Genomic DNA, 18431 nt, shown 5'->3' with positions numbered 1-18431 from the left:
AACTAAAATCACAGAACAGGTAAACTATCCTTTCTCGAGCGGCACCTGTTAGGTAGAGGAACATGAAGTGTGCTCATAAAAGCTCCAGGAAACTGTTCAAAAAGTTTGTGTAGTGCCTCCAATGACCTAATCTGATGAGCCCATACAGCCACAAAAATATTATGGCAACTAATCTTCATTTCTAAATTGAACAGGACAGGACTAGCAAAAGGTAAAACATATAAATAATAAATAGCCAACCATAACAACTTAAAAAGCAATACTTACCTCTCCCAGTCTATCTCTTGCACCTAGCAAGAATCCCAAGACAGCCGATGCAACTGTGTAAAAGATATAAATATCTAGAAGATACATCTGAAAGAATGAGAATAAGCAAATTGGAAGCAGCAACCAAAACACCCAAAAACATAGGAAGGGAAAAGCAACTTTACATAACAGTTAAATTTAAGGGAACAAATATAAACATCAGAATAGGGTAGTGGTTTTAAGAAATTAATTTCAAGTTGCACATTGCTACTGATTCTATCTCGTCCATTCTTCATTCCTTGCAAAGATCCAAGAGTACTCAAGCCAAGACTGTAATACAAGCCTTTTTCATTGGTGTTATAAAAGCTATATGGACAAGCAAGGACAAGATCAGCTTTGATAATCATACCCTAATAATATCCTACAACTAGTCAAAAACATGATTTGGGTTGACTTTAATCAAGATCGTAATTGTTATACTGGTTGTATGAAGTCCAATGTCCAAGTGCTCAGTGTTCTTTTTAAGTTTTGAAGTAAATATACATCCTATAAAGGTGCGACCATATGTTACTGTTTTTTTGGTATCCTACTCCTTGTCATTGGTTTAAATGAATTGATCAGCGGTTAAAGTTTTTCCTGGCATATCTATTTGTCGGGGTACTTTTAGAGATCATCAGGCATCCATTGTGGTTTGTTTCTCTTAATATCTCGGCTTTCAATATGCCTTGTATGTGGAGGTGATTTCGGCTATGGAAACAACTATCTTCAAAGGCTGCACTAAACCTTGGATTGAGTATGATTCTGAAGTTGTTAATCATGCTCGGTCCAATAAATCTATTATTCCTTGGGATCTTGATAGTAGATGGTTATGTTTTGTAAGAAGTAATACCACGTGCATTCACTTCTCATACTTTTAGAGAAGACAGTCAATGTGCTGATAAACTTGTTGAGTTTGACACCAGATCTCAAGGTTAAACTTGATCAATAATGTTCCTAGTTATGCTGCATATGATTGGCGCTGATTGTGGTGCCACATACATAGTTATGCCATACCACTTATTTTTATTAAGAAAAAAATGGGAGACCAAAATATATGTTTTTTCAACCAACAATAAAAAAATATTATATCCAATGCAAGGACAACTAAATCAGCAAAATACATCACAGTACTTCAGAAACTCCTGAAGATATCATTTTTAAACTGCTCAAGAAAGAGCTTTTCCAGTGAGAAACTTTTTTTTAATTCAAATAAAGCTAATCCAAACATGCTATGAGACTTCATAACAGAAACTCGGTGCCTGAATAACCATAACAAGCTATATTAACAACCCAGTAACTTCACACTGCAATTTAAGCTCTCGTCTGACATATTTCCTCATTGAGTAAGAGAAGTTAAAGGAAATAAGATATCCTCCTGTTATGATTAACATATTTGAAGAAGGGGGTGGGAAGTAAAAATAAATGGCAATGTACTTACAGCAATCACAGGAGCCCACACACTAACAACTGTCAAAGCATTATGATTATCTGCAACAGTAGCATTTTGATAAATAATAATATCAAAGAAAAAACAGGAAATATAATGACCACAGCAATCACACCAATGCTTACTTTTAGAGACAAAATCGTGCCAAGAGTAAACTATATTATTCTCTTTTATAATATCCTTTGTCGGGTCCACCAGTGGCCTTATCTACAAACCACAAAAATACGACAGCCAAAACATACAAGCATATGAGCTCACCACCAGTATATGTATCTTCATCATACACACACATGAACAAATTTGTATAATTCCAAATGTATCTACAAATAACAAGGGCATAGCTAATGTATGTAACACTAACCTGAAGAAAGTAGGCAAATGCAAATTTTCCACTCAAAACAACAAGCCAAAACAGCATATACCTGAGAAAAGAAGCAAGGTATGTAAACAGTGCAACAACGCAACTTAAAATTAATTACAAAGGACTCGTCAATATTCAAAAGAATTGTATATCAACAACTTAAAAGGAAGAATCTTGCTTTTACCAGAACATGTATTATATCATAAATTTAGAAATCTGAAAAAAGACAAGATCAGGTGCATACTTTATGAAATCTGAACTCCTTTCATACATTCCCCGTCCTACATAATGTCGTTCCTTTATAATTCAACATAAAAACGATCATAAATGCAAACACATCAATCAGCATAATTCCCATGACAAAGAACAAACAAAACTAAATGAATTAATATAATTAGCAACAAGTGAAGACATAACAAACCTGCCGCAACCACTTCACAAACCGAATTAAAGGCCAACGATCACATTGATTTGTCAGACGATGACATGCTGGTATCCGCATGAGGAAACTAATAAAAACTTGGACACCAGCATAAATCCCTATGACAATTACATATAATTTGAAAACAACCGAGTTTCCATTTGCTTTACTCTCTTCCTGGAGTGCTTTTCTGCAGTCAAGCACAAACAGATGGAAATGTATAATTACTTACAAATTAGAAAAATAAAAACAAACTGATTAAAGGATGACGATGCCTAAAAGAACAAAATTATTATGATAGAAAGCACACGTACACATAAATGAAAGTTAAGAAAACTGAAGCCAGGCTGAACCAAAGAAAACGTAAGAAAATTCTAGAGATGGCTAAGCGTCTTGTTGTTGAATATGCACCGTACATCATGAAAATATCAAGAACACCTAAAAGAGAAATGAAAATTTGAAAATATAAACAAATAAATAAATGATGACAAGAAAATACATGATGAAAGACAATTGACAAATACATACTCTCAAAAAATTTCATCACAAAAAATGTAGGTCCAAGACTAAGAACCTCTCGCAAAGTCTTGGCATTGAATTGTCCATCATTGAATGCAAGGATTGCTAGGCCCTGAACATTGACAATAAAAAAAAATCACCACGAAACAACAAAAAAGTAATACCCGGATGAAGAAACCAAAATGCCAGTTAAGATCAAATAAGTCACACAAGCCTAACCAGAAAGAAAAACCAAAATTTGGTGCTAAAAGCATTTGCCAAAATTAGATGACTATGTGAGAATATGTGCAAGTACAAACCTGAAACATCATGACAAGAAATATCCACAATCGGTGGAAGCTATGATAAAGATGAAAAAAGGTTCGATGTTCCACAAAAGATGTTTTTCCCTGATGCCTGCTGCTGCCAGAAATAAGCATTTTCTGGCAGTATAAAATAAGGAATAGATAAGTAACCAAAGACATCAACCAAAGAAATGTAAAATAAGATAATCGGTTTTATCAATAACTCAATAAGACATTATGATCCATCATATATGGATACTTATACTGTCAGACATTTCAGTATCTCGCTAACAGTAGAATAATGTGCACAAGTAACAGCCATCCATTAAAAAATAGGAACAACAGTAGGTAAATCATTAGAGAAACTGAGAAAATAAATGTGAAATTTTATCGAACTGTAAATATGAATTGATTACAAACAGAAAGCTATGAACTCAGATATTTATACAGAGGAATATCAAGATCCAGACTGAGTGCTATAGAAAGAAATTGCATTGCATAATGTAATGAAATTAGAGGAGAGTTGATAGGATATAATGTGATAAGTTATAATGAGTAATGTGTGCAGAATAAAAGGAAACAGTTTAAGAATTAGTTGTGAGTTTTGGTTAGTTGGTTGGGGGGCCTTTATAAGAAGGCAGGGAGCTCTTGTGTCAAGGCAAGGCACTTTTTGATAATTTTGTAGATTGAGCTTTGGCTCTTTGTGAAGGGGAAACCCTTGGAGGAGTGCTCTCCTATTCTTTGTGTTCTATACCGTCTATATACAATAAAGAATATTACTCTTTTGTCTCTTTAATTCAGGGTTCCTATCAAGAGTCCAACAAAATTGTCATTGAAAGAAAACTATATCAATATTGAATTCAATAAGTACATTCGGTAGAGTTAGTAATTCAGTTACAAAATCCTATGTGGATCAGAAAGCTATTGAAAGGAATACAAGTAATAATTGACATTATTAGTCAGTTACAACTGAAAACAGAAAAACACAACAAAATTCTCATTGAAAGAAAATTATATCAATATTGAATTCAATAAGTACATTCCGTAGAGTTAGAAATTCGGTTACAAAATCATGTGTGGATCAGAAAGTTATTGAAAGGTATACAAGTAATAACTGACATTATTAGCCAGTTACAACTGAAAACAGAAAAAGACAACACTAATTTACAACTGACAACAAACAGAAAAGAGAAATATCTCTAACATTTGCAGACAAAACAAACCTTTGATCTGGGATGAGGCTTTTGGAAAAAAGGAGAAGTTTTGCGCCAAGGCCAACTAAGCTCAAAGCAATGGAGGGACCTTAAGAAAAAAGGAGAATAAGCAAACAGAATAAAATAAAAACGAAACAGCCAAAGATGGTTAACAAATAACTTATACCAGAAATACTCGTTAAAATCATCATAGTTTCTCCAGGATGAATGTGGTGCTTTCCCATTATCATTGTTTGCAGCTTCCTGAAGTCCACGGAAATAAATGACAAATTTATAATTTTATACCAAAAGGATACACTAAAGTTCTAACTTAATGAAAATTACAGTAGAGAAATCTAAAAATAGAGAGTAAAAAATTTGAGCTAGTACTTGAAAGATACACAGTACATTAAACTTAATCCAGCATAGAATAAATTAATGAGCAAATAAAGGGCGAAATTCATGTTTAAATATACAATGCAATAATTTGTTATTTGAATATCAAGAAACCAAGTTAATGACAAATTTTGTATAGGATTAATTTACCACCCTGTCTATCTTTGCAGGACTAGGTTGAGTATTATGTAAAAAATAAAGGTAAAATAACATGATATCTCATAATTTTCTAATCAAATGACCCTAATAAATGGTTGTGTATATTTTTCTCATACTTCATTGTTGACCGATAGTGTCATAGTAATCATTTGGACAAATCAATGAACATAACCAACTTATTATTTTATTACATAACATGAGGATTTATTAGTATTCATAACTTCTTATAGAACATCAGGAAGACACTAATATCCACAAAAAACATCATCTAATTAAAAATTTGCCTATATACTCTTAAAGTTCTGCTTTCTGTTTATTGTTCTCATAAAACTCATACAGCCCAATCAAAAACATTTTCAAGACTGTTTTCTCATAAAATAAAAAGCGAAAACAGGGAACACACAATTCAAACACACTCACAGACTTACCATTAATGCCAATTTATATGCACACTTCTTAGAGTAGTTAGACAATCTTTCTTAAGGATAAACATTTTCTTGTTTATCAGATTAACATAAGCCACAATCTAATTTTGGGGTCATCAGCTAATTTTGATGTATGAGATTATAGCCGAAAAATTGGTGAAACTTACTGCAGAAACAATATCATATAGAGGAAAGATAACATTATCAAGAAACGAAACACCCTCCACAGAATCAGAAGTGCAACTATTAGCTGGCTGTGCAATCTGCTGTCTTAAAATTTCATCCATCTCTCTAGCCATCTGCATACCATATTCATAACAAAATTTGTAAACAATACAAAGATGAACATGCAAAAGCAACACATAAATAAAAAATCCAGGTAAAAAGAAAAAGAAAAAATTGTATTGCAGAAAATCAAATAACATGAAAACATTGGTAAGAAAAATATTCACCAAATGTAAATACATTAGTTAAAATACATACAAATTGTTTTAGAGAATCATTCAAAAATTTATGAATAATTTACTTAAGGTGAATTGTGAAAAGACTCTTTTTATAGGATCCAACTTTTGTTCAGAGTTATCAAAAACAAAAACATTTTTTCTTTTTAAGATTATACTTTCCTCAAGAACAAGAGCATAATTTTTATAAATATTGTTAATCCTATCTTTTTAACTAAGAAAACCTTTGTTTGGTTCATAGAATAGTATTATTAGGCATAAGAGATATATTGGACATCATACAGAATTCTTCTAACTACCAATTCAAAAGCCTAAGTACTTTTACATCATGGGTAGAGATTCATAAAAAAATACCTATTCCACAAAATTTAACTCAAGCAAAATCTTTAAAGAACCAACAAAAAAGCTGACTCAATTTGTTCACCAAACTTACATGATGGAATATGTAGCACAAGCATTCTGCTAGAAACCTGATATTTGCAGCTTCACCCCATATTAGGAAGTACAAAGAAACATATAATATTTTCTTCTCTTTACTGAGAGCCTCCATACTGAACAAGAACCATTAGACCCTCATTCAATCTTAGCAACCATAGACTGGTCAATACCAAATAGATTTAAAACAAAACACGGATAATAACAGTACCTGCTCCAAACAGGCTGAATACATAAATAATTACACCAGCTAATGTAATTCTGAAGGGACTTGAGGAATACTGCCTGTACAGCAGCTTCATCCAATTTCTGGAATCAAAACAAAATAGACAAGTAAAGAAAAGAAAATACAAAAATGCTTGTCAACATCTGTGAGACAAATCTGTTAAAAAAAAGGATTATCAATTATAATTACTTATCTTATATGCACATATTCTTGTGAGTCAGTTTACAATTTTCCTTATCAATTTATTTGAGCACAATATTTTCCCTTCATGGAACCATTTGGAAGTCTAATATTCAAGTTTTTCAACTCACACTAACACCCCATACTTTAGTCATATTGCAACCGATACCCACTCCAATTTATTATATTAATTTGAGCCATATATTAAAGGTAAGTTTTTCACTTAATATTGAATGACCAAATTACCCATTTCAACAAAATTTCAATTCTCTCCCTCAGAGTTATTGATACTGTCTGTAAAAATCAGCCCATTACCCACCTTGATACATGTTATACATGCAGGTATCCATATATACACAAGGCTACTTGATAATTTTTTTGTAAATTTCAAATAAAATCATTTAAAAGTTATTCTTCATATACTTTGAGACACATCTCAAATAGTGTTGGTTCGATTTAGATATTGAAATACTTTAAAAAAAACTATAAACCAATAAAAATCCATACGATCAAATTTTATATTTACCATTTTCTCAGAGCCCTCAACAAGAAAATAATCATATTACTTTTCACCATGGCTTACAAAATTTCCAGGCCCATCACCCATATTGATCAATACAACAGAACAATATATAAATCCCTCAAACTTGAAAGTAAAAAATAAAAACTTACAGGTTCAGCTTCATCTGGAATTCTAAGACGAGATTGCTCATTTGCAAGCAGGTGGACTATGTGTTCGTGCTGATTAGCTACATTATCTTTCTGGAAGCAACATGTTATTATCATAAGCAACAGAGAAAAGGACCCCACAAGAATACAAATGCATAAAACAGCTTTCGACCACAAAACAAGACCAAATATATCATAACAAAACAAAAGTGTTTACTTCAGATGATTAAGATAGAATAAAAGTCAGAATGTTAAACTACGAAAAACTATTAGTTTTCAAAGTATCAATAAATTGATTGTTTCATTTTTCAGTTGTGGCACCAAATAATTTAAACTTCGGGCAAGCATGACAACAAAATGGGTGGGAAAGCCAATCTAATAATCTCTACAAGTTCTTGGAGAATATTAATTAAACAGTGGTTTCTTTCAGTTGATTTATACATAAATCTTTTTGGGATGTTTACGTGGAAAACATTCCTTTCTAGAACAATTTTGTTAGTTGTATTACTAGTTAATCCAATTACTAGTTATAACTTCCCCATAACAAACTTGAAAATTAATCACTTATTTTAAAGGATAAGAGGAAGAAATGGAATACGGGTAAAATAAAAGAACTTTAAATCTACAGTAAATACACTAAGATTAGCCCATAATCATTGATATATTCTAAAAATATTGCAAATTTTGAGAACCCAATAAAAAAATAAATATTTTCTACAATTGAAAGATTCACGCTAATCTGGACTTCAAAAAACATGGAAATCATAGTATACAGACCTGAAAACCAAAAATACACTGCAAAAAGTCGAACACATTAGTGTTCCTCGATGAAGGAATGAAATAGCCCCTGGGCAACTCTGGCAAGCCATTGAAATACTTCAAAGCTGACATTGCTGCTTGCACCTAACAATCATTTTTTTCAGGTAAAAATAAGTTAACCTGAATAGTTAAAAATTTGGAATCCCAAACAAAGTAACTCACCTCAGGTAAAGAAACAATAGCATTTGTTGAAGAAGATGTGTCTAAGGGGATGATGTTGTACGCAATCAGATCCTCTGTCAAAGCAGAATCTGAGTCCATAACCCGCTTCAGCTGTAACAAAAACACATGAATAGATGTTGAAGTTCAGAAAGTATTGCCATGTGATTGCATGGTAAACGGAAAAACAATAACATACATCCAAACTCCAATTCACCAACACAATCATTTTAACTTGAAATAAATTTTCCCACAATCCTTGTTATGAAGCCAATTACACCCGGAGGAAAAATAAAAAAAACACAATAGGGAAAAAATACAAATGAAATCAGATAATACTAAGCCCAATAAATTATAGTTCCACACTCAAAAAATACACTAAAAATAAATATATGCAAAAAATATACTAACACCATAAACATTGGCTTCCTTCATAAAGCAAATTCAACTCCATCTAAAAATCCTTTACCCATGCAACAATAATAGAAGACTCCTCACTATTGCAATGCTGGATTATAATGCTTGTATTTAACACAATAATCTTAGAAGAACCAAACTGAAGATAGAGCTAAAGAGGATGAACAGCACATGAACTGAAAAATTTATTATAACATCACACTAAAAACATTAGTACAAAAATGTGTTTATAGGCCTTGCTTACTGAAAGCTGTACTAACTAATTAATTAAACATACAGCTGTACAAAATGACTTACATGATAAATATATAAACTTTACGGACAAACTTGTTTCTTCTAATATCCCCCTCAAATTCAAGGAGAAAATTTTTCAGAAGAAATATACTACACAATGAGTTTGCTTCAAAGAAACATAAAACGAACTGAAGATAGAGGCCTACTAACAAATAGACCAGATAATCTTTGGTACAAGAATTACTGTACCAAAGAATTATTTTCATGATAAATTATTTGAACAGACACTGTCCAACACCACCTGCTATGCCAACATATAAACCCACCAACAACAGAAACCCGGTTTGCTGACAGTAAAAATTCTGAAGTATCTTCTGGACAACATCAAAATAACTGGTATTCAGATCAATCAAAATTAAGAACCGGTAAGAAGTGAAAAAGAAGGAAGGTGAGAAAACAAATTAAAAATAATAACACAACCAAGGGATACAAGATCATAAATTCTAATACAAAGTTAAGAAAAATAGAAAGTCCACAAACAAGTTCTGCCAAAGGATCTGTCTCAAATATTTTACTATTATTTTCACTTTATGTATAGAACTGAGATTACAAAAGAAGTAAAAGAAAATTGACCAAAAAGAGAAATCTCTCAAAATTGCAAACCAACTCAGAAGCACGATAAACAACAAAGCTACATCAGAAAGATAATCCATAAAAGTAAACAAAAGCATGAAAATGGTAGTTTATAAAGAGTGCCAGGAAAGCATGAACACAACCTCATCCGGAATTTCGTCACTCAGCTGCTCAAGTACTGTTCCCAAAACCTTTAAGGTGGCAAAAACCCTTTTCCTCTTCACAGTTTTGCGCTCCAACCTGTACTCAGAAGAAAACAGTTAATGTGAAGTACATCTGCATATCAAACAAAACAAATCATTAATTAGCAAGTCCACAGATGGAGCTTTGCCACACGGAATCAAGAAACAGTTGAAAGGCATCGTCTACCAGACTGGTACCCTTCAAGAATGATAGGGAAGTCAATAAAAAGTAGGCTAGACCAAAGGATGTATGCAATAATTTCAAGCAGTCGGGAGTTTGAAAAAATGATTGTCCAAGAAAGGGAAACAAGAATCAAGTAGTGTCCAGTATTCAAAATGGCATCTTGTCTAAAAGTGACTTGGTGTTGATGGTAAATTATGCCACCTCAGGATGGTTAGATTAGGCTCTACATGGATAAAATGCACAATGGCATTGTTTGGACTCTCGCCAATGTCCAATATAACACTTTATCCATTGGAGTCGGGGATGAGAAAAGTTACGAGTGCCAAGGAGAAGCTGGAGTGATTCATATCATGGGGAGAAGTGGTTATGTGGTGATGCAGGGAACCAAGGAAGGAAGTATGTATGTCCTTTAGGGATTGGATGTAACAATGGAATTTCAATTCAGTTATACTTTCTCTCTCATCTCTCCATGAACTCAATCAAAACTAGTTAAATTTTATTGCAAATAACAATAAAACTTTATCCACATGGGTGGCGTAAAGGAATCTGACAAAACAAACAATTAGACACATTTATAACTTATTTTAAGGCATGTAGTACCACAACAAGAGAGGGAAAGAGGAAGCACATGATAATCCAAATCAGTCTTATGCCATTTTCTCAGTCAAAACACATACTCGCCAAGATCCCGACTAAAAGCACCAGATTCCCTCAACTTCATTTCTTCCTCACGTAATTTATCCACATTATTCTTTTCTCTATAACTTTTGTAGAACTCTTGTAACCGAGCTGCGTCCTGACTTCTATCTATGGTTCCAGCTTCTCTTTTAGCCAGCTTTTGCTGAAAATATAAACAAATAACAGATTATAAAAATTATACCAGCCAATGAAATGAGATAAGCAGTTCACTAAAGTGAAGAACATAAAAAGGACTGTAGAAAGTTAAGAATAAAGGGAGAACAAAAATGTGTAGATCATAAAATGATAGTCTCCCTAAAGAGTGCATGTAAAAAATTATCTAACATTCTGCTTGAACAGACAGTTGTAAGTTAGAGTTACAACACAGTTGTAGCAGATCTCTGTTGAGATTATATTCAACACAAATATTCAATTTCAGTTTGTTTGATTTTGTCCATGTTCTTCATCTCTCTCATCTAAATATTTGTCATTTTCCCTCATTTTCCATTTGATTCCTGAGTCATAACAACCAGCCCTGTCTGATTCCCTGACTCAGGTGCTTGATCAACACAATATTCAGTAGTTTGGCCCATCTAAATGTCCTGATTAAACTTACATTTGAACTTGGAAATGGGAAAGTTTTGCATATTTCTTCCTCTGGTTCCCTTTCATACTTTCTCTCCCCTCTAAATTGCAATGCCTTACTATTTTCACATAATTGACTTCTTGTAATTTGCATAACGAAAAACAAATCAAGTGACAAGGTCCAGAGCAATAAACTAGTAGTTGTAGTCAAACATATTCCAGCTCATGATCAATTACCAAGCTGCCATATCCTACCATTTCTATTGAATAAATTCTTCTTTGTCAAAGATAAAGTCCCAAGCATGCAACTAGTAGTGGTAGTTCAACACAACACAGCTCAAGATCAATGACCTAGTCACTATCTCCTCTACCAAAAATCATTTTCTGAGGAACAAACTCAAAAAGTGTTTAAACTCCATTCTTTGGCCTATGACTCACCCACCTTGAGTGTGGGGGGGTTTGAAGTATGTACTCGATTAATGTTGGAAAATATCCTACTAAGGGTCATCCCTATCCAGTCTTAGTTGTGGCTTCTGTAGGAGCGATCCTAATTGCAGCCACAAAGGTGTAGGTTTAGCCCCATATTGACTAAAGATATAATTTAAATAAGCTTTATAAGTCTTTGTCCTTCCTCACCTAACAATGAGAGTTTTGTGGTACTTAGCTAGACCCTAAATAAATTCTGAAGTTATTAAAATTAGTCTAGCTTTGACAGCTGGCTATACCTGTTTCAAACATTCCAATTTACTAGTAATATAAGTTCCTGTCGCTATAAAATCCCTGGTGTAAAAAATCTCTAATTAAGTGGAAGAAAAAATACTTTCAGCACCTTCAATTACTCTTGACTCAAATTTAGACAATATAGAAATGAATATGAAGCTTGATCTAAAGCTCTGTTAGCATTGCCTTAAACACTAGCAACAGGCATAGACTAATTGTGAACATGTCGGTTAGGTAAAGTTTACAGCAAATTCAAAGACAAGTCATGCAATAAATAAAAACAGAGTCAGATTATATGAACTTTCCAAAAGGTCTGTAACTGAGGCTATACAACAAAATTTTAGCACGCCAATCAAGCACCACAGAATCACAGACAAAAAAACATACCGATATGCACAACTCAAGTATTCCAAGCGCAACTATTTTTATTTAACATAAACCTAGACTAAAACCCATACCTTGATGACAGACATCAAACCAGTCTTGAATTGTAACACACCTCGGCCTTCACTGTTAGGGTCCAAATTTTGAGATAAAGAATATGCATGCTCACATACTGCAGACAAATAAGAATTGTTTAGTGTTGCAGAGTACCTACAGGATTTTTTAATAAAAATATGTGAACAAAGGGATTTTTCCATTTTTAACCTTTCAGGTTTAACAATTTCTAATCTTACACCAAATAAGAAACCAGAGAGATGGTATGAAACAGTAGGACTTCTAATGACTCAAAAAACTATGATATGCTGTGCCAAAGAAAGTAGCATTGCCAGTTAATGATAACTGTAATCAATGTAAATATCGGGACACAGTATGCAATCATTTGCTGTTTACATTAGAATGGAATGGTAGCATCTTTAAGGGTGTCCTACACAAACACCCAAATCCTTATAGTCACACGGTTTCAAAAGAGCATTGAAGAAAGTTGGATGAAGAGCAAAATAAAGACAAAACTAAGACCGGTGAAAAGGTTTCATACTAAACTCATGTGGGTAGGAAACAAAAAATTTAAGGAAATAATTCACTAATTCCAAATATACCCATCTATCATTTCTCTCCTTTGGTGTGAATCTCCATTGATTCTACTCATGTTATTAAAGAAAATAATTATATTAAACCAAACATTTGGTCATTTCTTTCTTTTCCACTTCTTTCTTGTTTTTCTAATTCAAGCCATCTATTATTCTTATCTCTCCAATCCCTCATCCTAAACATAATGTCCAACAAAGAAAACTATATATTATAAACTAATTTTAAGCACAAGTTTACTTTATTTAATAATTAAGAAATAATGTCAAGTTCTTGTTTTTATTCTCTTTTTCCTTGTTTTCTTCACACAACATTATGCAGAATTGCAGACAATACCTTCAATGCCAAATAGCTTATTTATGTATTAGTTAAATATTGGAAAGAAAATTATTAAATTAAAAAAAATATGAGGGAAATGAAGCAAGATGAGACAAAAATACATATTCTTGAGACACTCGGATCATCATCTTGAATTTCGTCAGCAACTCTCAAAATTTCATCAATATCCCTATTTTTAGCTAGGGCAGATGGTACATTTCCAGCAATGCCACCAACTGGTCGTCCATATGCATCTTCACCAGTCCTTTCCCTTCTCAATGCAGCACGGACTAACCGCTCCCAAAGTTCCTCAGCTCGAGACATTTTCTATTAATATAAACTGAAAACAAACATGTTAACATTAATAATTTACATCACAAATGTATAAAACAGAAACCATTATTGCAGGAAAAATGTAAGTACAAATCAAAACAATCAGCAATTTAAACATAATATATTATTTTTCTACAAGTAATGGGAATTGAATTCCTCACATCAATTAGGAAACTAACTTTTCTTGAGCTGCCTTACTAGTAAAGGGTAAGAAATATAGCCAAAAATAACGTCTGGCGGCTAAGATAGAGCAAAAAAGAGAAAGTTCACTTGATCCAACCGATAAACAAAACTAAACGAGTCATATGTTCACCAATATCTGTTGTTAAATTTCAAACGTTCGCTTGTACAATCCAAAAATACAGAGTGAGGATACAACCATGCATGCAAAAACCAATTAGGAAATGCATGCCACAACCGAATCTTGGCAAATTAAGAACTCGAGTGATGTTCAAAGTGCAATACAGAATCTTGGCAAATTAAAAACTGAGTGATGTTCAAAGTGCAATACCGAATACAGAGTAGCTAGCAAGAGGGTAGTAAAATCCTCACAGTACTTACTGTATTTTCTTGAACTTAAAGATTCACAGCAATATCAAACTATGAAAAAAATGATGAGAAGACTCACTGGAACAAGTGGATCCACTTCAACCTCTGCATATACAATCAAATCAGTAGCACCAGTAAACAATCCACAACAAGCCAAATTCTCTTCCAAGTTCAGTAAAACATATGAAATGCTACAATGCAACAAATTACAACCATAGCAAAGGAAAGACGAGCTTCCATCTCCGCATTAGTTTTTTCTTGGAAAAACAAGAAGACAACAAACCTAAAAAACCCTAGATAGGGTTCCGAGTTGAAAAGAAGCTGAATCGCACCCTGATTAGTAGAAAGCGTTGGTTTTAAAAGATCACAAACAAAACTTCAGGCTACAAACAAAAGATCACAAGATTCAAACTAATAGAAACTACATGCGGTTCCGAAACTTCACTTTGATCGAAACAAAAATGAAAACACTGAGATCGAAGAGCTTCCATTTCCACATTAATTTTCTCTTGAAAAAACAAGAACGAACGGAATAGCAAAAATAAGCGACAAACCTGAAAAACCCTAGACGTAGGGTTCTGAATCGCACTGATCAGTAGAGAGTAGTCTTTGTGCTTCGTTGGTTTGAAAAGGGGTCTTTGTGCTTTGTTTGTTTGAAAAGCGTGAGAGGAATAAGAGATAGAATAACAAAGTTAAAAGAAAAGGAAAAGAAGTCCACAACCGGCATCCGCCATACGCCATAGCGTTTGGGTTAGGGTGTTATTTAAACTTAAAGGTAGAATAGTAATGGAAATAATAGTTAACTTAATAGGCAAGTATACCTGTAATATTTTTTTAGTACACAACGTAGTATATTGTGTTTTTACGTAATTGGGAATTAGGTTGTTAGAATTATAAACAGTTATTTGTTTTAATAAATGATCATTTATCATGTGTTTTAGATTTTATGGAAATAACTAACCGTGAATATTTTTTTTTTTTGTATTTTTTTTATAGTTTTAATCTTTATTTACAGAGGTAAATAATTTTAATCTGAATTTTAAATTCAAATTAAATGTAAAAAATGATGTCATGTGCGTTTTAACATAATTGCGAATCAAGCCGTTAGAATTATGAACTGTTATTTATTTATTAAATGATTATTTATTTAACGTGTGTTTTAAATTTTATGAAAATAATTAGTTGTGAACTTTTTATTTTTTACATTTTCTACTAGTTTTAATCTTTTATTTACAAAGATAAGTAACTTTGATTTTTATTTTTTAAATTCAACTTAAATGTAGAGATTGATTCAAACGCATAAAATAATAAAAATGCAGAATAACATAAACATTGAAAAAATGTAGTTGGGAAATTGAACTTGAATATCGACATTGATGTAGTATAATCAAAATATTAAAATATAATATAAAAAATAAATAAATTATGTTTTTTAATTATAACATTTGGTATAAATTATAATCAAGTCATTACTATTTGGTTAGAAACAATATAATAAGAAACACTCTTTAAAGTATTATAACATCTCCTTTAATAGTTCAAACCATTTAACAAAACATTATAGAACATGTACTCAGTATAGAGCCATATATACATAGTGACAAAAGTTATAATTTGTTAAAAAGAAAAAGTTTATATAAAATAGGATTTTATTATAAAATATGTATAAACAGGATTTTATTATAAAATATGTTGCTACTTTATCCTCATCCTAATTAACTGAGACAACTTCATTTTCTCATAATTTAAGTGATTATTGTAAGAAAAAAAACAAATAACAAACACAAAAGAAAAATATACCAAAAGAACAATCATACAACAAATATAAAGATATTAACATATATAAACATTCATATCAATAAATCATAACACACGCAATTATTCATAGTAGTCTCAACCATATGGATACATGTATTTATATTAGAGTATCGTCACTTATGCATTTGTACTGATCTTTATTGTTCTGAAGAGCCATTATCAATGGATTTCACTTTACCATACACAAGGTTAGTTGGTTAATGTTATTTGTCAAGGTAAATTCCTTAAATTAGGACATCCTCCTCCTCTCACTTTAGGTTTGAAAAAAAATGTAATTATTTTATGCGGACTAGTTTTCAACTTGACTCACTTAGAACCCGGTTCACCATGTTGAACCCGTGGTGAGCCAGGTTGGCTCTGGCTCACCAACCCACCTAATTTAATTTAATTATTTATTATTTTGTGTTTCAATATTATTAGTTAGCATTTTTTTTATTATATTGTAAATGGTGATAAAAAATAAGATGTTTCAAGAGAGAAAAATATTATAAATTTATCTATTGAAGACTCTAATATTATAGATGGATAAGTGATACAAAAATTATCAATATTAAAAACTTATTTGTTCACTTCCTGAAATTTTAATGAGAAGTTTCTTATGATGATTTTAGTAGTGTATGGATTAATATATAAATTTTGTATTATGATGTGACGTATGTTGTGAGTAGAGTTGTCAAAACAAGTAATCTGGCTCACCATGGGTTGGTCACTTACACTTTGTTCACTTGAATGGATTTGGAGGAGAGTGATTGAATGGATTTGAGAGGATTTGAAGGTAAATTTTTTGTTGTTTATTTGAGTGGATTTGGAGGTAAGTGAGAGTGGATTTGGAAGTAACTTTTTTTAATCTGTCACATCAATCAAATCCTACATTAATATTTATCAATATTAATAACTTATTTGTTCATTTTTTTTTACATGTTTTTGGATTACGCTAGATTGTATGATACTTTTTATTTATTTTGAATTGTATTTGGAGTTTAACATCATTTTATTGTGACGTTTATTTATATTTGAATTAAAAAATTGAAATTTTTTTATTTAGAAAAAACTCATAATTAAATGAATCAGTGAGTCAACCCCTTTAACCCACCAACCCGTGGTAGGTCGAGTTGAGTTCGAATTTTTTCAGCTTGCTAATAAGTGAGTCAGGTTGAGTTGACTCACTAAAGCTTTGTTCACTTGAATGGATTTTGGGAGAGTGATTGAATGAATTTGAAATGATTTGAAGGTAAATTTTTTGTTGTTTATTTAAGTGGATTTAGAGGTAAGCGAGAGTGGATTTGGAAGTAATTTGAATGTAAAGTTTGTGAGAATTAGTGTAGGATTTGATTGATGTGACAGATTAAAAGAAGTTACTTCCAAATCCACTCTGACTTACCTCCAAATCCACTCAAATAAACAACAAAAAATTTACCTTCAAATCCTCTCAAATCCATTCAATCACTCTCCTCCAAATCCATTCAAGTGAACAAAGTGTAAGTGACCAACCCATGGTGAGCCAGATTACCTGTTTTGACAACTCTACTCACAACATACGTCACATTCTATAACTGAGATTTGATGATCATTAGAGAAAAAATATAACTCATAATACAAAATTTATATATTAATCCATAAACTACTAAAATCATCACAAGAAACTTCTCATTAAAATTTCTTCACAATATTTACAACTCATACTCAAAATCATGTTAATCCAAGAAACATCATAATACATATTAAACATACGTAGATATCATGATAAATTCATCTCAAACAAGTAATGTTCAGTGCCTTTCACAAAAGATTACTAACTAAAGTCTTGACGTGCCAAACCTTTCGAATAAATGGCACATTGACTCAATTAAGTTTACTCAATAAATGCAATCAATGTAAAAATCATGTTTAGAAACAAAAAAGTGTAACCAGATTTAAAAAAAAAAAAGGAAAAAAAATGATGAACCAGACAGGTTGGCACAAGGAAAATGATGAACAAGGAAAAAAAAAACAACTGTTTGTATTTTCTGATATTATTTGTGTATCTTTTTCTTTTTTCCTCTATTATTAATAGTTTTTAATGTTAATACTTCTTCTCACTCTTTTTTTCCCTTAAATTTTAACTTAATTAATTTACATATATTATTGACTTATAATATACAAATATTTTAAAATTACGAACACCAAATATAAACATTTACTACAAAAATAGCTGGCTTTTGAATAATTAAATCCAATATGTTAAAACCAAATCAAATTGTGGTTTTATACCTTTGCCTCCTCCACCTAGTTCCTTTCTCAATTTCGCTCCCAATTTATTTTGTCATGCACCC

General features: G+C 31.8%; 1 protein-coding gene across 5 annotated transcripts in view; it reads right to left on the bottom strand.

The window, feature by feature from the left end:
- Window positions 1-15042, bottom strand: part of GSL10 (glucan synthase-like 10) — a 33319-nt gene extending 18277 nt beyond the window's left edge. Inside the window, exons 1-24 of one of the 5 annotated variants that reach the window (XM_088096240.1) lie at window positions 14856-15042; window positions 14381-14406; window positions 13542-13759; window positions 12531-12628; window positions 10767-10930; window positions 9867-9963; window positions 8443-8553; window positions 8239-8364; window positions 7465-7554; window positions 6598-6695; window positions 6385-6502; window positions 5658-5789; window positions 4698-4774; window positions 4541-4619; window positions 3333-3455; window positions 3043-3145; window positions 2829-2952; window positions 2515-2704; window positions 2338-2390; window positions 2094-2154; window positions 1858-1939; window positions 1724-1773; window positions 268-354; window positions 46-131 (exon numbers count right to left, since the gene is read on the bottom strand). In XM_088096240.1, the coding sequence (XP_087952366.1) occupies window positions 46-131; window positions 268-354; window positions 1724-1773; window positions 1858-1939; window positions 2094-2154; window positions 2338-2390; window positions 2515-2704; window positions 2829-2952; window positions 3043-3145; window positions 3333-3455; window positions 4541-4619; window positions 4698-4774; window positions 5658-5789; window positions 6385-6502; window positions 6598-6695; window positions 7465-7554; window positions 8239-8364; window positions 8443-8553; window positions 9867-9963; window positions 10767-10930; window positions 12531-12628; window positions 13542-13743 (2351 nt within the window). In that variant the 5' untranslated portion in view covers window positions 13744-13759; window positions 14381-14406; window positions 14856-15042. Of the gene's footprint in view, window positions 1-45; window positions 132-267; window positions 355-1723; window positions 1774-1857; window positions 1940-2093; window positions 2155-2337; window positions 2391-2514; window positions 2705-2828; window positions 2953-3042; window positions 3146-3332; window positions 3456-4540; window positions 4620-4697; window positions 4775-5657; window positions 5790-6384; window positions 6503-6597; window positions 6696-7464; window positions 7555-8238; window positions 8365-8442; window positions 8554-9866; window positions 9964-10717; window positions 10931-12530; window positions 12629-13541; window positions 13760-14313; window positions 14333-14380; window positions 14407-14855 lie in introns of those variants that run through there. The other 4 variants (XM_047309124.2, XM_047309125.2, XM_088096238.1 and 1 more) reach the window with 4 other exon arrangements.
- Between the last annotated feature and the right edge of the window lie 3389 nt (window positions 15043-18431).

This window comes from Vigna umbellata, chromosome 8, assembly GCF_029865625.1.
Source record: "Vigna umbellata cultivar VRB3 chromosome 8, Vumbellata_1.0, whole genome shotgun sequence".
In the NCBI taxonomy this organism is placed as follows: Eukaryota; Viridiplantae; Streptophyta; class Magnoliopsida; order Fabales; family Fabaceae; genus Vigna; species Vigna umbellata.
This window is presented reverse-complemented; position numbering and strand designations above follow the sequence as displayed.